The sequence below is a fragment of the Nuphar pumila genome, chromosome 2 (genome assembly GCF_984573655.1).
Source record: "Nuphar pumila chromosome 2, dmNupPumi1.hap1.1, whole genome shotgun sequence".
Taxonomy (NCBI): Eukaryota; Viridiplantae; Streptophyta; class Magnoliopsida; order Nymphaeales; family Nymphaeaceae; genus Nuphar; species Nuphar pumila.
Genome location: NC_143250.1, coordinates 18,199,141 through 18,226,267, shown reverse-complemented (window position 1 = coordinate 18,226,267; position 27,127 = coordinate 18,199,141). Strand labels below are relative to the sequence as shown.

At 35.7% G+C, this 27,127-nt stretch overlaps 1 protein-coding gene across 5 annotated transcripts in view; it reads right to left on the bottom strand.

Annotated features, from left to right (window-relative positions):
* LOC149844924 (phosphoglycerate kinase, cytosolic-like) overlaps positions 1-27,127 on the bottom strand; it is a 138,653-nt gene that overhangs the window by 67,438 nt on the left and 44,088 nt on the right. For 3 of the 5 annotated variants that reach the window (XM_089995374.1, XM_089995377.1, XM_089995375.1), the window contains exons 8-10: positions 20,264-20,339; positions 5,722-5,798; positions 5,579-5,628 (exon numbers count right to left, since the gene is read on the bottom strand). In XM_089995374.1, the coding sequence (XP_089851500.1) occupies positions 5,579-5,628; positions 5,722-5,798; positions 20,264-20,339 (203 nt within the window). The remainder of the gene's footprint in view (positions 1-5,578; positions 5,629-5,721; positions 5,799-20,263; positions 20,340-27,127) is intronic. The other 2 variants (XM_089995376.1, XM_089995378.1) reach the window with 1 other exon arrangement.

Genomic DNA, 27,127 nt, shown 5'->3' with positions numbered 1-27,127 from the left:
TAACTATTTAACTTGGAAAAGGCAGATTACCCCTTTTATTCGAAGTCAAGATCTTTCAGGTCACTTGGATGGCTCTACTCCAATGCCTTCGGAATTTATCACAACTGAAGCAAAAGAGGATGGAGGATTGTCAAGCATCATTCACAACCCTGCATTTGTTGCTTGGATGAAGCGCGATCAGGCTCTCATCGCGTACATCACTTCCACACTGTCGCAAGAAGTTTTGGCTTTTATTCCTGATGATTGCACATCTAAAGTACTGTGAGAGACTCTAGCTCAGACCTACTCTCAGATATCAGAGGCTAAGGTATTGTTTCTCAAGCATAAATTTCAGCTTTTAAAGAAGGGGGCAATGACCATTATTGAATTTCTAAACCAAGTCAAAAGCATCACAGATCAATTAGCCATTGTTGGATATCCAGTGTCAGAAAAAGAAAAGGTGCAACAAATACTGAATGCCCTGAGATCAAAGTATCATGTACTTGTCACTTCTTTATTATGCTTGCCTTCGTTGCCCAGTTTTGAGGAATTACGTGCTAAACTCTTCCAGCACGGGATGTCTTTGAAAAACATATCTGATGCTTCAGCAAGGCAATCATCTACGCATGAGGTTCTTGTCACAGGAACGTTTGTTGATCGTGCACGAGGAGGGCGCGGTAGAGGCAGAGGAGCCCAAATCCAGGGAGGACGTGGGTTGCTACCTAATCCAAATTTCACTGTCAGCTTTTCAAAGAATGTTCTCACATGCTACCAGTGTAATAAACGAGGTCACATCAAAGTCAAATGCCGGTTCAACCCACAAAATCGTAATAGAACACAAAACAATAGAAATGTTGCTACATTAGGAACTGTCAGTACCTTTCGGGTCAGTGATGATGCTAAGGATCTTCTCTTATCTGCTATGGCCAACATGAATCTGAAACGGAATGATGATGGAATATGGTAATGTAGACTCTAGGGCAGCAGCTCATGTCACTGACAATGCAGGTAAGTTTTCTACTTTGACTCCCTATTTTGGAAAATCTAATATTGTAACTGGAGATGGGACTCACCACCCTATTTCAAACGTAAGCAACGTCCTCATCCCTTTGTCCGAGTCTTCATACATTCCTTTATCTAATGTTGTTCATGCACCAAACATTAAGAAAAATATTGTCTCTGTTTCTAAGCTTGCTGACTCTACCAATTCTTCTGTGGAATTTACTCCTACTTCTGTCTTTGTCAAGAATCTTCAAACGAAAGAGATGTTCGCTAAATGAGAGCGACATGACAACATGTATATCTTCAATGAAGATTCAGCCGCCAGTATCCTGAAGCCCATGTCCGATCATGTCTCTAAAAGCATTCTAAGTATATCCAAATGTAATAAGTCAGATCTTTGGCATTCTCGTCTCGGTCATTGTAGTCAAGTCTTTATTGAAAAATTAGTGTCCAACGGTTTCCTTTCAGAGTATGTTTCACCTTCGTTGAAAGACAAAGTGTGTCCCAGTTGTCAGGTCTGCAAAAGTCATGTACTCCCTTTTCATCAAATAAATAAAACAGCTTCCATGCCTTTCGAGATAATATGTTCCGATGTTTGCGGCCCAACTCCCAATCCTTCTTTTCTGGAAGTAAATATTATGTATCCTTTATTGACAGTTTCTCTCGTTTTACCTGGATATTCTTTATGAAGCACAAATCGAAGGTTTTCCTCACTTTCCGTCATTTTTATGCCTACGTTAAAACCCAACAACAACAACAACAACAACAACTACGCCTTCATCCCAAAACAATTGGGGTCAGCGATATGAACCAAAAAAGAAATTCATTTTGGGTCTTCCACATCCAATTCTGCTAAAATATTCGAACTCTCCAATATGATGGAGGCGGTGAGTATTCCTCCAGAGAATTTTTAGATTTTCTCCAAGATAATGGGATACATCGTAGAATTTCTTGCCCGTACACTCCATAACAAAATGGAATTGCTGAACGCAAACACAGACACATTGTGGAAAGTGCAATGAGTATGATGCATGGTTGTAACTTGCCTATTGGACTTTGGACAGAAGTCTTTCATATTGTCACTCATGTGATAAATCATCTTCCTATGCCTATCCTTGAAAATCAGTCTCCCTATTATGTTCTCTTTGGTGTACATCCTGATTATGATGAATTACGAGTTTTTGGATGCACATGTTATGTACATATCGATAAATCCATGATAACTAAATTTCAGGACAAAGCCACTATATGCCAATTTGTAGGCTATGCAGATGAACACAAGGGTTACAGGTGCTATGATCCTGCCAGTAAGAAGATCAGAATCTCCAGAAATGTTTTTGATGAAAATAGTTTTCTGGAAAATAAAGTTGATCACAATCGTGATCATATTGATGCAACTGCTAATTGGTATGATCCATGGCTCAGTGCTGAACTTATTTCACACGCTGCCGAACATACTACTCTGGCTCTTGAAAGCATACATGATGAGACAGCTTCAGATAAGGTATCAGAAATAGAATGTCTGAGATACAAAAGAAATGTCTATACCAGAAGATCCAAAGAGCAGATAGATATACCTGCTGGAGAACATATGGCATTGGCCAACAACAAAGAGGCACTTAGAAGATCAGGCAAGATAAGGCATCCTATTGAAAAATGGGTAAGTTATGACAACTTTTCTATGGATTTTCAAATCTTTCTATGCAAGATTGAAAAACACGAGGAACCACTTGGGTTTTGTCAAGCTATTCAATCTAATAAATGGATTGAAGAGATGAATGAGAAGATCGAGGCACTTCATGAGTGTCAAACATGGGAGATAGTTGGTCGTCCTCCATATAAGAATGTTGTTGGCTTAAAATGGGTATATAAGATTAAATATAAACTGGATGGTAGCATTGAACGATACAAGGCACGTCTTGTTGCCAAAGGTTTCACTCAAGAATATGGCCAAGATTATGATGAGACATTCAACCCAGTGGTAAAAATAGGAACTATTCGTATTATTCTTGGCCTCGCAATTGAACATGGATGGACCCTTAGTCAGCTTGATGTTAAAAATGCATTCCTTCATGGGGATTTAAAAGAAGAGCTCTACATTGAGCAACCTCAAGGTTATGCAGAAGGGGACCCAAAAGAATATGTATGCAAATTAACCAAAGCATTTTATGGTTTAAAGCAAGCCTCCAGGTCATGGTTTGAAAGCTTCTCCTTAGAGATTCAGAACCACGGTTTCTTCCGCTCCCAACTAGATCATTCTCTATTCATATACAGGGATGGAACCACTATGGTTTTCTTACTTATATATGTTGATGATATTGTGATCACTAGTAATGCTCCAGACCATATTCAACGAATCAAAATTTTACTATGTGATTTAAGATGAAAAATCTTGGGGAACTGAGATATTTTCTTGGTGTAGAGGTGGACAGACAGGATGGAAAAATGCTATTAACTCAACACAAATACACTCTTAACCTTCTGGCCAAAGCAAGAATGACAGATTGCAAACATCTGCCCACAATCAGTGTAGTCAATCAAAAATTCAGTCTTTGTGATGGTGAGTTATATCCTGATGTAGGCAAGTATCGCAGTTTAGTGAGCATGCTACAATACCTCACTTTTACTAGACCAGACATTGTCTATTCTGTAAATCAAGTATCTCAATTCATGCATGAACCGAAAATTGGTCATGTAGATGTCGTCAAACGCATTCTTCGTTACTTAAAAGGCACGGTGGGTGATGGACTCACATATATACAATCTTCATGGGGAACACCAAAACATGACATGTTAGCCTATACAGATGCAAACTGGGTAGGGGACCCAGATGAGAGGAGGCTTGTTTCAAGATACTGTGTTTTTATTGGAGGAAATCTTGTTTCATGGAGTAGCAGAAAACAGAACTCAGTGGCAAGATCTAGCACAGAGGCAGAGTATAGATCCATGGCAGCCACCACAGCAGAAGTGACCAGGATTAGGCATTTACTTACAGAGATGGAAGAGAATATCTCAAGTTTGACTTTTATATGTGATAATAAAAGTGCTATACAAATTGCGCTCAATCTTGTTCATCACAGTCGGACTAAGCATATTGAAATTGACCAACATTTCGTCAGACAAAAAATAGCAGACAAAGAAATTGAACCGATTTATGTGTCTTCAGAAGACCAAGTCGCTGATATGTTCACAAAAGGTCTCACAAGTAATTGTTTCTGGTATCTGAAGAACAAGTTACACATGGTTCACTCCCATGCGCAACTTGAGGGAGGGTATTAGAACATGGAACGGATATGGGGATATGGATCCAGTAGATGATCCATATCCGACACAGCACATACATGTTTTGTATTTTAATGTAATATGTATTACTAATTCAGGGCAGTTTTGTCCATGTAAAATATTGTAACCCTATTAAGTTAACGATGTATTAGTGCTGCAGCTATCAAGAAGAGTGTGGCTGCCGATTTCTCAAGAAGAGCATGTTCTCTCTCCTCACTCCTTCATCGTTTCTTTCACCAAATACGACTGCTCAAAGCAATTTTTACAACACACATTAATTCACTAGGTATCAGAGCAGCATTACAAGGACCTCGATGAACCAAAACCCAGGTCTAAAGGCTGTATGTTTCTTTCCCTTTCGCCTATTCCTCATTGTTTTGCTTTATTTCTTTTAATCAGACTTCAATCATCTTTTTTTTTGCCTTTCTACACAAGTTCATTTGTTTTATCCTATCTGAGATATCAGTCTGATATGTATCTATTTCAGACCCATCTAGAACCTCAGGGCTGATTTAGCATTAAAACCATGTCGATATCAGCACCATTAGTACCATATTTGGATTTATAAGACCAATATGTGAAAAAAAGCTCATAAAATTGAGATTTGATTTAATTCAAACTCCTTTCAGATGTGACAGATGGATCTAAGTGTTGACATCAGCACCCTGCCTTGCTGCCCTCAGCATGATCAGTGCCGTACATGGTGCAATCAGACCAACACTTGTATAAACTGATTTTCTGGTTTTCTTATTCTTAAGCTCTTGTCTATATCAGTCACCCATTTGTTGTCGAAGTTTGCACTATGGATGACATCATCATCTTGCCAAACCCCAGCAATGCCTATCAAAAAAAGAAAAAAAGGAAAAGAAAAAGAAAAATTGACACCACATCCAATTTGCTTATGGTAAGTCACTCAAAAAAAAATCTGATTTCAACATACTGCTGCCACATAAACAATGCAAAACAATGTGCTTTGTAATAATCTGCAAATTGGAGATAAAATATAATCCAAGGCACTGACATTTGATAAAGAATATTGATAGTTAAAAAGTCTAGAGACATAAATCAAGTAAGGAAAACAGAAACTTAACAGCTGGATGACCACAAATTATTAAGAAGCAACTTTTAGACCACAACAATGACTATGGATCATTGAAATTGCATTTCATAGTACCAAATGCAAAACTGGCAGTACTAGGAATGATCATTTTATCGTGTAATCAGCAAGTTTCTCTTGGACTTCAAGCATGTCAACAAACGGACAAAACTTGGTCAAAACCTTAAGTTATCAAAATTTTTTGATAGCATCACTTACAGATTTTTTGAACCAGACTGCTTGATGGAGTCTAGACACCGGTTGACAAGCTGACCAAAAATAAAAAAAATAAAAAGTCCAAGTACACAGCAAAACATGACTTCTAAAAGTAAACTGCTAAAAAGTGGAGCTATTAATTATACCTTTTTATTTATCTCAAGTCCCAGAAAGTTTTTGTCATTCCATGCTGTAGACATCCTAAAAAGAAATAGACCATTACCTGCACATACAATGAACAGAGCTGCCAAAATTTAGCTATGGAAGTAAACAAAGTGCCACAGAAATAAAAAGACTACAGATAAACTATGCTAAAACGAAAAATAATAGCATAAACTTTCATTCAGCAGAACCACATATTACTAGTCTACTCATAGGGTTCTGTAACCCAAAAAAAAAACTCTATGGGACGAGAAATTAAGTCTGACTCATTTTCACATACTAAGAGTCAATGGAATTAGAACATTCCAAAGCATAAACCTTTCAGAAAACTACTATATTTATATTCCCAACCATGTTTTAGTTTGCCATTAGAAATATGAAAAGGCTTCATACTGTCCTTTATACCATCACATTTCTTATCTATAAAACCCATATTGATAATCCAACCATATTTCACATGGCGCCCTTTGCAAAATGAAAGGGCTTCATACTGACACTTTTATCTATCTTATGGATCAATAGAGCATTCGAGGACATCTGCAATCCAATTCCAATTAAAAAATGTGGTGGTGTGAAAACTATATGATATTTCATGCTTTTCTAACTCGAGCAATTGAAAACTAATTTGTTGTTACCAATTGTTAATTGTGAACATTTATTTGAATTTTACTAGTATATTGCATGCATGAAAAAAACTGTTATGAATATTTACATTTGCTTTATGTTGAATATGTTCATGCATAGGAACAGGACAATGAATGAAAAACTCAAGGGTGTGTTTGATGAGCTCAGGTTTGAGATCTGAGGATCTGATATGGTGTGGGGAGGCACTAATGTGGTAAATCATGACAAATCTGATTTAGCAGAGATAATTCCACCTCCAATTTCATTTCTGTGATGCCTATGACGTTGAAATGTTCTTTAATTCAGTAACTAAGGAGCAATTGGTTGTTCTTACCACACTCCTCCGATATTCTAGCAGCAGATCTTCACCCTCTAGAGATCAATCTTGTGTGAACCCTCCCCAAACTTTATAACTCAAACTAGTCATACTATTGAAATACTACCGGAGTTGGAAGTAGGTTTTATCATGCAAGTAACTTAATACATGGAACTATATTTTTTGTTTTTCAGAAAGAAAATAAAACTTACTCAAAAAACTAGTCCCCTACACTGGATTATAACAGTCATCAGGAGATCAACAAGAAATAGACCCTTAGACTGAGCCTAGACATTCTCTTCACCATATTACACATGACCACAAGTTTCCAATGAGTTAAGCATTGTTAACAATGAGCGGAGAACTCCAAATATTCATCTCAACATGATTGGTCATTTTCTAAATTATGACCCTCCCAAATGAATTACATCACACCCAGCAGCTCTACTCATGACCTGTTAGCTACCAGCTAACATATGTCCACATTATCCCACTTGAGGGAAGTAAAACAAAGATGACCACCATTCTGCCTACAATAAATGTAAAATATATGAATACATTCTCAAACAAAAATATCATAAAAACAAAGATGCCTACCACTTTACCCACATTATATGTCAAAATATAAACATACTTTAATATTGTGTGCTTTTCCATGATTTATAACTTCAAAAATTATGAAATTTGGCTAAGTATTTAATGAACATGATAAAAATCGTGGAAAATATCCTTAAATGTAGGTGACCTCTGCTGGGTCTGGGCATAGCCCAGGGCACACTGACAAGATCTAAATGAGATAGTTAATATTTATGAATTTTTTTATTTTTAACCTTTAAATTCAAAAAAAAAAAATTGAGCAAAATTTAGAGGCGAAAATCAAGTATACTGTTAGATGCGACTCGTGATTCTGAGAACGTTAGTACCTTGCTTTTCTGAAATCGGGTTACGATTATCCCAAAAATTGTGTTTTTCAAAAATGACATGCCTCTATTTTTACCTTTTCTGGATTGGATAGGACTGGATCTGATCCGTTTGATCCGAGTTGATATGGATCTGGACTCAGTCCAGGATCCATATTAACTAAAATCTGGTTCAGGTTGGATCCATATGGATTTGGATCTTGGAAACAAATCTAGTTCCGAAATCCATCCATGGCAATTTTAAAACTACTTTGAATTTAAAGTTTAAAAACATCTTTAAAATAAAATAAGGATGAGATATGGGCTTCCAGAACCCCCTTAGAATATTCTTTGAGAATATTAATTTAAATAAAATAAAAGAAATAAGATCTACATGGATAAAAAAAGGTAGAATGTAACGACCCCAACTCATCCCCATCGAAAAGTGTAAAACTTTTTTTTTTAAACAATTGCCGAAATCATACCCAAAGATTCGAGGCCTCATAGACATAACACAATCCAAACCATAAGACATCTTACATTAACCATCAACCAACTAAAATAGCTTTATTCATCAATAATTCAAGTTTAAGAACATTAATCAAATAAATATCAATAATAATGGAGTCACAGTGTCTCAAAGAAAATGTCAAAGCAATCACGCAGTCTGGTAAGCTCCCTATGGCAGTTGTTCTCATCACTGAGCTTTAGAGACTGTGAAAAACATAAAGATCATAGGGTTAGAATCATAGATCCTGAGTACGAATTCCTCTAACAATTTAAATGGGCAAGAAAAGCATGAATCAAATTCATGTAACATTTTTAGAAGAACATAACTACAACAATTTCATAATTCAAATAACAATTCATGCATTTAAGGACAATTATCATGCATCAACAATATATATCACATGTAAAAGAACATGTAAGGATGCATGACTAATGCAAAATAGTAAATATACATGAAATCAATACACATGCATGAATAACTTATTAAGTTATTATCAGAGTTTTCTTTCGTATGCATGTCCTTATTAAATGCATACAATTTTAGTTTCAGTTTTTATTGAAACCCACAGATAATAAAAAAATGGGCAAACACATTCCCGAAGTTCAAGATAAATTCTCAGTTGTATCTTAACACACAATTTGTATTTTATTATTGGGTTTCACACATGATCGTCAACTGATTTCAGGAATCAACACCATCCATCAGAACATTAGAAATCAACATCCAATGTCGGGACACCAGAGAAATCAACATCCACTGATGTCACTTTCTTGTTATACCAACAACAACAGTTGTATCTACACACCACCTCCAGGCAAAGTGGCGGAATCTCCCTAAAACCGTGGCTAAGAGGTGAACCATCATATCGAATTCAGAGGTATAATCGCAAACAGAGTTTTAGTATCCTCACAGTTCTCCAAAACCGCCATCTAGGATTTTCACACTATGAAAGTGACATCTAGGAAGAAAATAATTAATTACACGGTTTTATCTCTTTTATCTTTTTATCAAAAAACAGGTTCTTTACAAAAGCTTTGTTTTGCAAATCAACATGCAAAACACATGGAATTACAATTTTTAACAGTGTAAGTAATTGAGAAAACCAATAAATTTTATAGATTTTGTAATGCATTCAACAAAGCTTAGAACAACACCTGCTCGCAGCCCACATAGCCTACAGTGGTTCACATTAGAGCACTGATGCACCTTATGCAAAAACCACCATGAGCATGCAACTTATGCAATCATTCAACATGCTCACAAATACACATTAATACACACATAACAGGAATATACATATATAACAATTACATATGCATATGAACACATACTTGAAAAATACATTTCATTCTCATGTTTTGTCTCATGCATTTATTCAAGCATGCATTGAATATTGATGATGCAACAATAAGCATGTAATATCGTGTATTTTCATACTTAGTTGAATTCATAAACTGTTGAAATTTTGACTAGGTGTTGTAAAAATATCGGTAGAACACTCGATGTTAGGTTATGATATTTGAGTCTGGGCTTGGCCCAGGTCTCATTGATAAGACCTAAATGAGCCAAACAAGACATGATAAAAACTTTTATTTTTGACCTTTAAATTCAAGCAAAATTCGAGCGAAATTCGGGTTAAATTAAGACAAAATTCAAGTTATACACCGTTACATGCACCTCGAAATTATGAGTTCAATGGTATTTGATTTTTCTGAACCAAAGTTACGGTTGGCCCGAAAATCACAATTTTTTCAAAAAAGGATCACTTCGATGGAACCGAGTCTGAATTGGATCAAACCGGATCCAATCCATATGATCCAAGCTAATATGGATCTAGACTCAGTCCAAGACCCATATTAATTAGGATCCGATCCAGCTTAGGATCCATAAGGATTTTGGATATGATTTGGATCTTGGATCTGAATCCAGATAAAATGAAATTAAAGTTTTAAAATCAAAATAAAGATTTAATTTGAAGAGATTTAATATTAAAAAGACTCCCAGAGAGGTAAGGTTCCCTCTGGAAATTTTGAGTAATTATTAATTATTAATTATTAATTATTAATTATTTTAATATTAAAATTAATAAATTCCAAAATTTATTAGATGAGGTAGTTAACTGATTAGGGTCTCTAGAAGAATCCATAGTTACCATGAGATAAAAAGTAAAAAATACAAAGTAGGTAAGTAAACAAAAAGGTAAAAAAAGAAAGGAGTTTGAAAAGTCAACAAGGAAGATCTAATGGGATATGGAAAGGAAGTTGGAGATAGAATCCCATATGGGAACTTCTATCTCCAGCTCCTATTAGAAAACCCTAGAAGGTGTGTGTGTGTGTCCGGGGGGGGGGGGCACTCTCTAGAGATCCAATATAAAAACTCAAAAAAAAAAAGAGAAAAGAAAGAAAGAGAGAGGGAAAGAGAGAGGAGGAGGAAAAAAGAGAAGAAGTACAAGAAGAAAAAGAGGAAGAAGGAGGAGATCTACCTTTTTCCTCCGGTCATGTGACGATTTCTCCGATCTTTTCGAACTCCATACAAAGGTACGGGTTTCTATTTTGATTTGAATGGGGAAAAAGAGCCTAAATCAAATTTACGTGACATTTTTTGAAGGGATCCATGAATCTGATTTGGTTTCTCATATTTAACTTACAAAAACAAATCAACATATGCATGGTACCTGGATCCCTGAGATCTAATCCGTTTGTGGATCAGATCTGAACCTAAATCTTTAAATAGAAGCATACAAGTCCTATTTAGGGGCTGTGTCTGTTCAGCTTAGATGATTTGGTTCAACATTATAAAGAAAAACTGTTGTGCGTGGCTTCCAGGGCCTCATCCATTATGGATCAGACCAGAAACTGGACTTTGAAATAGATAGGACCAATCACTAATTGGGACTGGGTCTGTCTAGTCTCAGTAATCTGGTTTTGAACAAGAGCAATGTTGTGATACGTGTTTTGGTTGTAAGATTTCTACCCTTTTTGGTTGAGCATATTAATTTCTATGTTAGAGCAATCAAGATTGCATTGTATGGCTAGAGTCTATGTCACATGGGTGCGGATGCAGGTGCGGGCGCGGGCGCGGGTGCAGGGATTCGGCACTTCCAAAAAACCCGGGTGCGGGGGTGCGGCAGGGGCAAAAATGTAAAAAAATAATATATATATATATATATATATATATATATATGTATATAAAGGGGAGAGAGAAAATCCTTTACGAAAAAAAGGATTTGAAAAGGTAGGAGCTGTCAGCAGCTGACAGGAGCTGTCAGCAGAGAAAATCCTTTACGAAAAAAAGGATTTGAAAAGGCAGGAGCTGTCAGCAGAATTTTTTTTTCAAAAAATTTCGCAACCGACAGCAGCAGTCAGCAGAATATTTTTTTAAAAAATTTCACAGCCCATTTCATAGGGCAAATTTAAAAAAAAAAATCCAAAAAAAAAAATGGACCTAAATGATCTTGGGTGCGGTCAACGCACCCAAGATCGGGTTGACCGCACCAGGTGCCGCACCCGCGTCGAGTCGCGTTGACGCGGGTGCGGCACCCTGCTAGCCGAATCCCTGTGACATAGGCTAGAGTTAAATAAGAACTTAATTAGTTCTAGTAGTTTTTATGGAGGTTTTGAACCCAGATTTTGTTTATCTTAAAACCAAAACTATATGTTGCCACCCGTCTGTATCTCAGCTTTTGAATTGATGATTACTTCTTCACATAGATTTTCGTTGAATAATGCATGGCACCTTGGAATACTAACCAGTTATATGTTTGGTTATTATGATGGATTATATGTTTGGTTATTATGATGGATTAGCAACTTGTGACCTATGTCTTACAACAGCCTGGGGTAGAAGGTAGAGTTAAACATATGGCAGAACTCTACCCATATGAGAGGCCTCTAGAGGGGACGTCACCCCCTCTCTAGAAGACCTAAAAAAAATTATATAAGGGGTCTAACTAGTCTCTCTATCTAGATCTAGTTCGAGAGAGAGAGAGGGGGGGAGAGAGAGAAGGAAAAAAGGAAAAGAAAGAAAAGAAAGAAAGAGGAGAGGAGGAAGAGATCCTTCTCACCGATCATCCGCTTGTTTTTTTCGATCTTTCTACACATTCGAACTAAGGTGCAGGTTTTTCTCAAGATTCGTACAGGAAGAAAGGGTTTTAAATCAGGTTCATGTAAAATTTTAGAAAGAAAAATAACATCTGATTCCAAAAACATGTTTAAACCTATGTCATGATTCACGATTTCGCGTATGCTTGGTTTGATGCAACCATGCCAATGGGTTTTTCATGTTTAGAGCATGTGTTTGACATTCATAGATTCACATATTATAGAAATACATGTTGCCGATTTTCTACATCTAGTCTATTCATGCTGAATATATATATATATATATATATATATATATATATATATAAAGATATTTTTGGCCCTATCAATTTTGGGCATATGCTGCTTCTTTTTTTTATTCTTATTCAAAAGAATATCAGAATATTTATTTAGGAATCAGTTTTAGTCCTGCTCAAGACTCGTCAATTCCATCATTACGGCAGTTTGATCGGATCTCCCCTGTATGCCATATGGACAGACTGATCAGGCCTGCCGATCTGCCCATAAGTGATTTCTTATTAGGGCTGATCAAGTCGGCATTGTTGCCGTGTGTGCATAGCCTGATTTGTCCTGTTGTAAGTTCTTTTTTTTATGATGTTATCACACCTATTTACAGACTGATTTTGATTGGCTGTGATCAACATGCGTTTTTGTTAATTGTACACGGTCTTGATGACATGTTGTAGATAACTTTTACTTGATGTCATTGAATCTGATTTTTTTATGAGACCTTGTCAGCTGTTATAAATAGAATCTGTTTTCCTAAGAATACATGTTGCTTTTGGGTGCTGGTCAGACCCGAAACCATGTTGTTTTGGTTGCTGATCAGACCTGAAAATATATGATGTTTTCGAGTGCTGGTCAGAATCGAAAACAGACTGTTTTGGGTGCGGATCAGACCTAAAAATACATGTTTTTGAGTGTTGGTCAGACCTGAATATATGTTGTATTGGGTGTTGATCAGACTTGATTACACGTTGTTGATGCTGATCAGATTTGATTACACATGTTAATCTTGCTTATCATATTAACCATGTGATTGTTTTGATAAACTGTCATCAAATCTAAATTTATGTCGTCATACAAACTGCCATCAAATCTGATTATTTTTGTTACAAATGCGAACTGTTTTGGTTGCATAGATATCTATTTCTTACATGTTACCACTGCACAATTATGCAGCAATAGCTTGTTGTTCACAACACGATGTTGTGCACATTTACAACATTGTTATGTTGCTGTGCACATTTCACAGCATTGTCATGTTGCTGTGCACTTTTTGCAGCATTGACATACTGCTGACAGCATGTTGTCGCGCACTTTAGTGCAGCAACGACATATTGACAAATGTCGTTGGAGCATGGTAATGCAGTGTAATCGGACTGCCGAATTGGTGCACATAATAGTCAAAACGGGCACAAGTTTCCAAAGTCCAAGTTAGGCACTCAGTTGTACCTTAACACATAATTTGTATCTTATTACTGGGTTTCATACTTATTCCTCGACCGATATCAGGAACCCTCACCTTCTATCAAAACATTATGAATCTTCACCTAATGTCGGGACTTCAATGAAAATCCTCAACCATTGACGCAACTTTCTTGGTATACCAATAATTATAACTAAGTCAACACCACATCTAAGCAAAGTGGCTAAAATCTCTCTAAAACAATGTCTGAGGGGTGAACCTCCACATCAAATTTAAGGGCATAATCGTACACGGGGTTTTAGTATCCGCATGGTCCCCCATGACCGCTATCCAAGATTCTCACATTGTGAAAGAGACATCAAGAAATAGATTAATTACACTTTTGGTCTCTTTTACCTCTTTTTTTAATAAATTCAGGTTCTTTACACAAGAACCGTTTTGCAAATCAATATGCAAAACCACATTTCGGGCCCTGGCCCGCATAATATAACAGTGCAAATAATTTTGGAAAGCCAATAATTTCATAAACAAATTTTGCGATGCATAAATTTAAATCAACAATATAGAAGCAACACATGCTCTTGGCCCACATGGTCTGGAGTGGTTTACATATGACCACAACAACATCTCAAGGTGATTTATGCAATTTTTTTGTTGCAAAATCTCAGTGAACATGCATCACACTTGTTTCAAAGCATGTCCACAATGCACATTCAATCACACAACAAGAATGCACGTGAAACCAATTTGCATGCGCAGGAGAACAAATGCATGAAACACACATTATCATGATCCAATTTATGCATAAACTCTCAAACATGCACATTATCATGATCCAATTCATGCATAAACTCTCAAACATGCACATTATCATATTTATGCAAACATCAAAATAAATTCAAAATTTTCATGTATAAGATATGCACATTTACAACATAATAATTTAATGCATAACATGCACAATTAAGTCACACCTGATAGGTATCCCTGTAGCACGTATGATTACAGATCCGAACATAGCTCCATTGTTCAGAAGAGTAACATACATAACAATGCCAATCTGATCAAAATCCATGAGCCATAAACCATGGAAATCTGATTAGATTGCACAAAACTTACCATTCGGCAAATCTGGTCGGAATACACGTGATCAGTGTCAAATCCAATCAGATTGCATATGCACAAACAGTGCACAAATCTGGTCATATTGTACACCCGCAAAGAGTAGCCAAAACTGATTTATATAAATATGTATCATCCTGCACAATGGCATGTCAATCAACATGTCGCTGCCGCACTAAGACAAACAATGGCATGCTGCCAGCAGCATGCTGTTGCTGCCAACAGTGCACAGCAATGTGCTGTGAACAGCACATTATGGCTGCACACAGGTGCAGCTCGGCTGCCCATATCAGCTCACCAAAAACGAGATATATGCAACTGAAAACAGTTCAACATAGCAATAAATATCCAAATTTGATGCAAAGCTTCATGATGGCATACAATTTGGATTTATGACAATCAGCACAGCAGTGCTAAAAACAGATTTTTATAAAGCGAATTCGAGGCTGATGATAGTCACAATATAACCGAATAAAAATCATGTTTGCTAACAGTCTGCAACTTTCAAATATATTCAGATATGCTGCTAGTCAAAAAAACAAGTATATACCGGTATGATAACAGCCAACACTTTGAACAAAATATTCAGTTTTGGAATCAGTCATCAAGACATGCACATACAAATCTGATAACAGTCCTCGTTACCACATATATTCAGTTCTGATGGTGGACAGCATAACAACATAAAAAAAACAGTTTTGAGTCTTGACATGCATAGAAATAGCATCAAAACCAGTTTTGATATTAAAACAGTTTTGGATAACATCAAAACAGCTTTGAAATCAAATATAGCAACAGCAAAACAGTTGTAATAACCAACCACGCAACCACATCAAAACAGCCTTGATGTCAAAACATAATAATACAGGGAGTTAAAGCTGATATTCGTCGTAACAGAAATCATATTTTTCTTTTACAATAGCCAAGGATTTTAGCATATATATATATATATAATTTAATCACAGTTCACAAATATGAGTAGTATAACAGGTCTGATTATCAGTCTATGATATGAAAGATAAATGAGATCAATATCAGCCCGTAAACAGTTTGGAAACTTCTCAAAAAAAAAAAAACAGATTGTATAACCTGAATATAAACTGATGACAATCGGCCCAAAATCAGATTTGATATATTCTGATCAAATCTGATTTCAGTCAATGAAATGACCAAAAAATATGTTCAATAACAATCCACGGTAAAGCATACCAAATCTGATTCTTTTTATCACAGCCCATAAATTCGGCCTGTAAACAGTTATGATGATCATCAAGAAAAACATATTTACATCTGTCACTCGATTCAAATCTGGTCAGCATAATAACATGACACAAATTCATTAACAGTCATCAGTAATACTTAGTAAAATCTAATGACAGCCATCAAGACATAATCATATATATATATTCTCATGTGAATAAAATCATAAATCTCGACAAATCTGAAAATATGTTTACATGTATTTTCAGATTTGTACATACAGGAAAAACGACACTAAGAAATCGACATATATATATATATATATATATATATATATATATAATTTCAGATTTTCCTTTTTTCTCTAATATGTATACATCAAATCAGATTTACACCATTTTCTTCTAGTAAGACTTAGAGAGACACCCGTACCTTAGTTTGGAAGTGAAAAGGGACAGAAAAAATCGTCGAATGTTGGGTGAAAATGATGGATCTTCCTCCTTTCCTCTTCTTTTTCTTTCCTCTATTTCTCTTTTTTTTCTTTCTTTCTTCTCCTCTCTCTCTTTTCTCTCTCTCCCACGAGTTCGGCTCCCTCTCTCTCTAGAATAATGATTCTAGAGAGAGGGAGAATCCAGCCCTTATTTATATTGTTTGTAGAATTTTATTTTCCTTTTTTTATCTCCTTTTATCTAGAGGACTCCTCTAGAAGGTGATGCCCCCCTCTAGAGGTATCGCTTTCATAGAGGGTAGAGTTCTACTCTCTAAACACTCTCCTTTGTCCTCTTATTATTTTTATATTATTTAATTTTTTTAGAGGTTTATCTAGAGGGTGACACCCCTACTAGAGAACCCATTTGGGTATATTTCTACTTCATGTAGAACTCCACCTTATCTAATAAATAATTTCAAATTTATTTAATTATTATATTTTATTAATTATTAAATAATTTATTTAAAGAATATTCCAGAGGGTGTCACCCCCCCTCTCTGGAAGTCCTCTCGCCATTTTTAGACCAACCGTAACCCAATTTCAAGAAAATGAAACACCAATGTTCTCATAATTATGAGATGCATCTAACAGTATACTTACCTGTTTTTCACCTCCGAATTTCACCTGAATTTCACTCAAATTTCGCTTGATTTTAAACATTAATCATCTCATCTTGGTCTTGTCGGTGGGCTCTAGGCCACGCCCAGACCCAGCTGATGTTACCTATATTTAAGGATATTTTCCATGATCTTTATCATATTCATTACGATACTTAGACAAAATTTCATAGTTTTCGAATTTAAAAACCATGGAAAAAGCACACAATATTACACATGTTGCTCATGTGCAATCTGGACCAGATTTGCCACTTGTTGCTCACGTGCAATCCAATCATATTTGTTATAGTTTTTGGCGTGTGCAATCTGATCAGATTGATAGTGTGTTAGATGTTATTTCTGAACAGTTTGGCTATGTTCAAACCTGAATATGTGGACTGCAGGGTGTTATATATGTTTTGGATTTGATTGTGCATGTTTATGCATTCGATTACTATGTGCATATCAAACGCATGAAAATTTTGAATTTATTTTTATGTTTGCATAAATATGATCATATGCATGTTTAGGTGTTTATGCATGAAATGGATCATGATAATGTGTGTTACAAGCATCTATTCGCATGCTTACGCAATTGGCTTTATGTGCATTGTGGACATGTTTTGAAATAATGTGTGTTGCATGTTCACTAAAATTTTACAAAAAGATGCATAAATCACTTTAAGATGCTTTGGTGGTCAAATGTGAATCACTGCGACCGTGTGAATCAGGAGCATGTGTTGCACCAATGTTGTTTATTTTAATTTATGCATTGCAAAATTTATTTCTGAAAATTATTGGTTTTTCAAAATTAGTTGCAATGTTATATTCTGCGGGTCAAGGCCCGAGATGGGTTTCGCATGTTGATTTGCAAAACAGTTCTTGTGTAAAGTACCTGAATTTTATTTAAAAAGGTAAAAGAGACCATACAGTGTAATTAATTTCTTCCTTGATGTCCCTTACACAGTGTGAGAATCTTGGATGGCGGTTTTGAGAAAACCATGAATATACTAAAACTCTGTGTGCGATTGTGCCCCTGAATCCGATATAGTAGTTCACCTCACAACCACGGTTTTAGGGAGATTCAGCTACTTTGCCTAGAGGTGATCTTGTTGACTCAACTGTAGTTATTGGTATACCAAGAAAATGACGTTCTGATTTTCCTGATGTCCCTACATTAAATTTTGATTTCTAATGTTCCGATGAATGGTGTTGATTCCTGATATCGGTCGAAGAACAAGTGTGGAACCTACTAATAAAATACAAATTGTGTGTTAAGCTACGATTGAAAACCTAACTTGGACTTTAAAAATTTGTGCCTGTTTTGAGTATCCGCGGGTTTAAGAAAAAGTGAAAACTAAAATTATGTGCATTTAATAGGAACATGCATGTAAAAGCAATTCTGATAAATAACTTAATAAGTTATTCATGCACGTACATTAAATCATGCATATTTATTGTTCTGCATTAGTTCATGCATTCATGCTTATTTTGTTTTACAAGATATTTGTTGTAGCATGATACATGTTTAAATGCTTGAATGGTGTTAAGATAAGTCGACCACTTAAAGTTTTATTTACTATTAAGGTTGTTTTGGTATTTTCTAAATAATGAGAGACCCATATGTAAATTTATTCTTTTGGCTAATCTCTATTTAAACTAGAAGAGATTAGACCTAAAGGAGATTTTGATCTCTCTCTCTCTCTCTCTCTCTCTCTCTCTCTCTCTCTCTCTCTCTCTCTCTCTCTCTCTCTCTCTCTCTATATATATATATATATATATATATATATATATATATATATATATATCTCCCTTGGTTTCTGTCTCCCTTGGTTTCTGTGTATTCTATTATTTATTCTATATGGTATCAGAGCAGTCGACCTTGGGAGCGTGATCTCGTGTTCTGCACCAAAGCTCGAGTGAAGTATAGTAGATTGTGTGAAGGGGATTAGATAAAAAGGTGTGCCTGATCTATTTTTTTTTTTGAAGAACGAGTGGTACAGATCTGATAACAGATCTGAGGTCTGACAAGAGTCATGACTCAGATCTGTAATCAGATCTAAAGGTCACGGTGGATCTATATATTTTTGTCGACCAGGTCGGGTAGCGAGAGGTATGAGTATTGTGCAAAAGTCATGAAGTGGGTGACGGTTGATAGTTTTTTTTTTTTGGTTAAATGCAGTCCATTGTCGTGGATCTGTAGTTTTTTTTATAGTATACTCTCATTGGTTCAGAGATGATCACAGATCTGAGTGTGGTAAAGATTAAATATATTGTTCAATCATGGACCTGGATGTCGAAGAAAAAAATATTAAGTAGTTGTGGATCTGCATATTTTTTTTTGGTCTGATCATTATTCTGGTCAGTTCAGATCTGATCACAGATCTGGTGTCGTCGTGAGTTCTGCATCGTGTGGAGCAGTTTGTTTGAGATTTGTTCATATCAGATCATCGATCAAATGCATCTTTTATTCGGTCGTGGACCAGGATGTCGTGGAGGAATTTTTTTTTTTAATAGTCGTGAATCTACATGTTTCTTTTTTTCAGATCTGTTCTGATTAGTTCAGATCTGATCACAGATCTGGTGTCGTGGTTAGATTCATCACCGTCTTGGATCTGCATAGTGTGGAGCAGATCATGTGTTCTTGAAGCATTCAAATTCGATTTCTTAGTGGATTGGAGAGTAAATATTGCATGAAGACGGGGATTGGAGCTCTTTATGGCAAGAAATGGAGAAAGAGGAGCCAGAAGCCACCCTCATGTAGTTAAGACAAGGATTAATGACTGTTATGATGATGATGACGATTATTATTATTATTATTATTATTACTATGAAAGAAAATATGCACCCCATGGTAATGACAACAACAGCAAAGAAGTGAACAGACAAATGTAAAAAGCAATATTAATAAAGTCAATTCAAAAGCAGGAGAGGAATTTAATATACTGTATGAACTAAAGAAGACCTTCTAGATGCATTATTTCCACATCTTTTTCTATATTATTTGAAGTGTTCAAAGTATACACAGTTTATTTCCACATTTACAGATAGTCACTCATGCTGAGAACTTTCCCCAGCCTATTATATGTTGCTTATATTTCAAAGGAACATTTTTATTTGTTTTAACCCATCAATAATAGAAATGTGTCCAAGGTAGGATATACTTCCATTGTGAAATATACATAAATATAAAGTCTCCAAGAAATGGATTAACATAAACAAACGGAGTAGAAGGTTACCACTTCCAATGTCAACAAACAAAGGCAAAGATGGATTAGAAAAAATATTGCCCCAATCAGCGACAAGTGGGTATGCCTGGGAAAGAAACAAAAAAAAGGAAGCAAACAGTATGAATTATCTTCAATCTGGAAATAAATCAATTTTCTGAAGACTAAAGACAGATATCACCTATGTAACATGGATACTTCTATCAAACCCCGATACCGATATTGTGACTGGGTGGAGCGCTTGAAAGAATCCGCCTATTTCCCTTTTATGTACAGATCATCTAGGTTTTAAACTTAATTTGATCCATCTTAGCCATCTTTTTATCCAATCAATGTAACCTATGCCCAGCATCAAAAGTGTCAAACAATAACTATATATTTGTTCATCATTATTTGTTAGTTAACTACATAGCTTTGACATGCTTTAGACTTTTAGTTTGTAATTGACAGTTTATAACTCCACATCTAAGGCATCTTGAGAAATGTAGCACAATTCTGATTTTTTTGTGTGTGTACAACCTTCTCCAATACCCATCCTTTAAGAAATTTGTGTTATGCACTTCGTACCTGTATTGTAGCCCATAACCACACCTGTACCTATGTGACATAGGATATCTGATAACACTTTATGTCAATATATCAACTGGATAAGTTTTGAGCCGGAAATCTTGAAAGAGACAATTTTGTAAAGATTCAATGAAATTTATTACAGTAATTTGTTGATAGCCAGTGGTAGCACATGGTCACCAATGTAATATTGTGTGTTTTTCTCTAGTTTTAAATTCTGAATTTTTGAAATTTTGGTTAAGTGTTTTATGAAGTTGATAAAAATCATTGATAATATCCTCAGTTTTAGGTGACGTCAGCTGGGTCTGGGTGTGGCCCACTAACAAGACCAAAATGAGGCAAATAATATTTGAAAAACTTTCTGTTTTTTACCTTTAAAATCAAGTGAAAATCAAGTTAAATTCAGTCAAAATTCGAAGGCGAAAATCAGGTACTATATCATTAGATGTGTCTCGTAATTCTAAGAACATTATATTTCATTTTTCTGAATTCGGGCTACGGTTGGCCCAAAAATCGCATTTTTTCAAAAATGGCCTACCTATATTTTACCAGTTTCTAGGTTGGATTGGATCGGATCGGAACCGTTTGATCCACGTTGATATGGATCTGGACCCAATCCAAGACCCATATTAATTAAGATCTGATCTAGGTTGAGATCCATATGAATTTTGGATATGGATTTGGATCTTGGATCCAGATCTGAAATTCAAGTCCAGCCATTTTTCAAATTTTAAATTCAATCTAAAGGTTAAATTGAGTAAGAATTCCATGTTGAGAGGACTCCCAGAGGGAGAAGGCACCCTCTGAAATATTCTAAAAAATTAATTATTTAATAATTTAATATTAAATAATTAATAAATTTATTAATTAATTGAATTTCAAAATTTTATTTAACTGGATAAGGTGGAGTTCTACGTAGAGTAGGACTCTACCTAGATAGGTGTTCTAGATAGATCCCAAATTAGTTAATAGAAAAAAAACATAAGTGACAATAAGAGGATAAATAGGATTTGTTAGAGAGAGATAGTAGAACTCTATCGTCTATAAGAAAGGAATCTAGAGGGGACGTCACCCACTCTCTAGAAGACCCAAAAAATAAATAAATAAATATTATAAAAGGATTTAACTCGTTTCCCTCTCTCGATTTTGTTTTCTATATAGAGAGAGGGAGAGAGAGAAGGAAGAAAGGAAAAGAGAATAAAGAAAGAAAGGAAAAAGAGAAGGAAGGGAGGATCACCTTATGCTCCGATCATCCAACGAGTATTTTTCAGTCTTTTTCCGTTTTTGATTGAAGGTACGGGTTCCTCTCTTGATTCGAACGGGAAGAAATAGGCTAAATCAGGTTTAAGTGAGATTTTAGTTGAAAAATAAGAAATCTGATTTTTAAAGCTTATACAAACACATGCCTCGATGCACGGTTGCATGTATCTCGATTTTTTTTATTTAAGCATGTTTTGTTTATTGCTTATTCATGTATAAATCCATGTCTAAATTATTAATATAACAAAAGCATGTTAGGTACATATATATACGTATATACATATATACATATATATATATGGGGGTAAGCCATAAACATGGATGACCCATCAAGGGTGCTGGTTTGGGATCAGATCTGACCCCAAACTAGGCCTGCTGCAGGGACCTATATATATACATGTGGGGGTTTGACCGTGCGTTTGGCTGACCTATCGTGGTCTGGTTTGGATTACATCTGATCCAAACCAGACCTGTCGCAGATTCCAGCATGCTGCCTTTACTATTGCTGTATTGAATGTGGTTTTTTTAAACTGCCATTAAGGCATATGTACGTGCACAAAAATATGTTGGCTGTTAAAAATAATAGAAGAACAAAAATTCGGGTATGACTGTGCAACAAAATTATTTTTGCCAGCATTCTTTCACTTGATTGCTGATATGACTGTGTTTGATCGATTGCCAAACATATCTGCTTATGCTGAAAATACAAAAATATTTAGAGCCGATTTTCTGTTAGATATATAACAGAATTATTTTTCCAGCCTCATCAATGTTTGTTTTATACTAAAGATATTTGCAGGTTGTTGTAGTTGTTTTTATGTTTTAAACTGTATTCAGATGTAGTTAGGTTGATTCAAAATTAGTTTTTATTTTGGCTTAAAATCTGTTGTAGTGCAGTTTTTGTTTCATTTTAGAAATTGTTGACTGCATTTGGCAAATCTGGTCCAGATTTACTTTGTTTACACAGGTAAATCTAAATAGAACACAGTAAATCTGGACAGACTTGCAGGCCTTCGCTAGTTGACAGATTTGGATTAGATCTGCTGTGTTTACGCAGGCAGATCTGGATAGATCTGTCACTTTATTTTGCTTGGGCAGATCTGTCCGGGCTATTTTATTTGTACAGGCCGACTGTGAATAGGTGTCGATTCTCCAAAAATCAAGTTCGCATAATCATATTTTGACTTGGCCATTACATTGACCTATGTAAGGCCTATCCAAAAGTTTATTCTAGCCATCGGTTGGCTGTTGTGCAGAAAATGAAATATGATTATGCCCAATAGTGTTGATCTCCACTGATTGTTGTTTATTTTCTGCTTTACATAAATTGATCCTTGTGTGGACTTGATTAGGCTGCTCATGTTTGTTTTCAGCTACGATATAGCTGTCAATATATTGGTTGGATGCTGCCACATGAGTTAGCAGCAAACCAGCCTTGTAATCATGACTATCGATCTATGTTAGCACTTTGTTTATTTGTTCTCAATGCTGCCAAATGAGTTATCCTAATGTTGTTAAATGTATTTATTTATGATTTTGGTAGGCTGTTGTAGGGCAGAACAGTTTTGCACGCTTTTTGTCATGTGGCTGCATGTTTCTGCATGAGAAACATGCTGCCGCAGCATACCAATGCCCAGGGACAGCATGTTGTATTGAGCATGGGCTACGGCATAGGTATGACCCAGTTGGTACGATATGCTTCCTGAAATATGTAGTTATGTTCAGATCTGATTCGTGTAAATTTTTGAGTGCTTGTTGCATATGTTATTCATTGGATTATTATGTTGCAATGCTTATGTCATATACATGAAAAATTATGAAAATCATTGTATGCATGAATACGATCATGTGCATATTTGAGAGCTTACGCATAAAATGGATCATAAAAAATGTATGAAAATGTATGTTGCAAGCATTTGTTCATATGCATTGTGGACATGTTTTGAACAACTGTGTTTATGCATGTTCACAAAGGATTTTGCTTAAAATGCATTGGTGGTCAGATGTGAACCATTGTAGGCCATATGGGCCAGAAGTATGTATAGCTCCAAGACTTATTTTATGCATTGCAAAATTTATTCTGAAATTATTAGCTTTCTAATTTAATTACACTATCAAATTGTGTAGCGGGCCAGGTCCCATGTTGGGTTTTTGCATGTTGAATTGCAAAACAGTTCTTATGTAAAGAACTTGGTTTTTTGTTAAAAAGATAAAAGAGATAATCAGTATAATTAAATTTTTTTCATGGATGTCCCTTCTACAGTGTGAGAATCATGGATAGCGATTTTGGGAAAACCGTGAGAATACTAAAACTCCTTGTGTGTTTGTCCTCCTGAACCCGATATGGTGGTTCACCTCCCGACCACGATTTTAGAGAGTTTTTAGCCACTTTGCTTAGGAATGGTGTTGTGACACAACTGATGTTATTGGTATACCAAAAAGGTGACATCAGTGGATATTGATTTCCCTAATGTCCTGATATTAGATATTGATTTCTAATGTTCCAATGGATGGTGTTGATTCCTGATATTAGTTGATGAACAAGTGTGAAACCCAATAATAAAATACAAATTGTGTGTTAAGCTACAACTGAGAACCCATCTTAGACTTTAGGAATTGTTGTGCACGTTTTGAGCATTTGCAGGTTTAATGAAAAGTGAAACTAAAATTGTGTGCATTTAATAGAGATATGCATGCAAAAGAGAACTCTGATAATAACTTAATAATTTATTCATGCATGTGCATTGAATCATGCATCTTTACTGTTCATGCATTTATACTTGTTATGTTTCATGTGAAAATTTGTTATTATTGTTGGAATTTGTACTTTCAGCCCACGTCAACTTTCAGCAGAGAAAAAGGTAGAGAAGAAGAAGGGATTGATGCACACTGAAAAGGTCATTACGTGACCTAGAAAGGTAGTATTTATATACAGTGATTTACAAAACACTATGGACGATAATGTTCCTGATTATAAAAACAAAATACAAATATGTGCATATGTGCAAAATAGAAATACTAAACATAAAGTATGGAATTGGACCAGATGTAAGTCCAGACCCATATCACCTCTTCTTTAACAGCCTCCCTCAAGTTGTACATGATCTCGAATCATGGACAATTTGCTTTTTAAGAACCAAAAATTATATTTGGTCAACCCCTTTGTAAACATATCAGCCACTTGGTCTTCCGTGCGAACATAGTATGGCTCAATTTCTTTCTCTTCAACCTTTTGCCTGACAAAATGTTGATCTATCTCGATATGTTTAGTGTGACTATGATGAATGAGATTAAAAGAAATATTTATCACACTTTGATTGTCACACAATAATAATGCTCGTGAGATAGATTCTCCCAATTCGTTAGCAAGTGTCTAACCCACGTAGCTTCTACTGTGGCCGCTGCCATGGAACGATATTCAGCCTCAGTACTAGATCTGGCAACAACCTTCTATTTTCTACTACTCCAGGACACGATATTGCTGCCAAGAAATATACAATAGCCTGAAACTGACCTTCTCTCATCTAGATCTCCCGCCCAGTCCGCATCTGTATAAATAAAAATTTTATGAGCCTCATTATCTATAAGATTCCTCTTGTAAACAAGTCCATCTCCTATCGTAGCCTTTAAGTATCTCAATATCCGTTTAACTGCATCCATGTGCCCAATTCGAGGCTCATGCATAAATTGGGACACTTGATTTACAGAATAGACAATGTCAGGTCTAGTGAAGGAAAGATACTGAAGCATTCCGACTATACTTTGGTATCTGGTGGGATCATCATATAAGTTTCCATCGTGGGAACTCAATTTCTGTTGTAAAACACTCAGAGTAGCTAAAGGCTTGCAATCTTTAATTCTCGCTCTACTTAACAAGTCAAGAGTATATTTATGTTGTGTTAGGGTTAACACAGTGTCTTTCCTGTCAACTTCTATTCCAAGAAAGTACCTCAGTTCTCCAAGGTCCTTCGTTTTAAAATTCTGACTTAAGAATTCCTTGACCTCCTGGATATGACTACAAGAGTTGCCTGTGATAATCATGTCATCTACATAAATCAATAAGAATGTGATTGTATGCTCGGCCCCGAAGATAAAGAGTGAGTGATCAAGAGTGCATCTGCGGAAACCAAGATTTTGAATTTTAAGAGAAAAACTATCAAACCAGGATCGTGATGCTTGTTTTAAACCATAAAGAGCTCTCTTAAATTTGGAGACATACGCCTTAGGATCTCCTTCCGCATATCCAGGTGGTTGTTCCATATAAACTTCTTCTTTAAGGGCCCCATGAAGGAAAGCATTCTTCACATCCATCTGGCTCAATGTCCATTTGTGGTGGACGGCTAGAGATAATATGATACAAATTGTCCCCATCTTGACCACAGGACTAAAAGTCTCATCATAATCATGTCCATATTCTTGAGTAAAACCACGTGCAACAAGTCTTGCTTTGTGTCGTTTAATGCTCCCATCAGGTTTATACTTGATCTTATAAACCCACTTAGATCCTATAATATTTCTATCATTTGGTCAGGGAACAATTTCTCATGTTTGACATTCATGTAACGCTTCTATTTCTTCATTCATTACCTCTATCCACTTATGTGACTTGACTGCCTGATAGAAAGTAGGTTCATCTTGCTTTTCAACCTGTGACAGAAATAACTGAAAATCCAGAGTGAAATTATCATAACTAACCCATCTCTGAATTGGGTGTCGAATTCCTTCAGATCTCCTGCCAAAGGAATGGTTTTCAGGTTCATTAACAATCACATCAGTAATGGTGGGAATATTTTTTGCTGCTCTTCTCGTATAGACTGGTCCTGAAAACTTCTCAATCTCCTTGGGCGGCAAATTGTCAATCTCAATTTGAGTTGTGCAAGAGGTTTCATCTGGTACAAGAATAGGCATGGGAGCAACACTGCAATCAGGTGAACACTCTCCATTGATGTTAGCAAACAACTCGACATTCAACTATGGAGAATAAACTTCAACACTATGACGCATATTTTGTAAGGAATGCCCATCTTCAGAGTCCTGCTCATTAAAAAC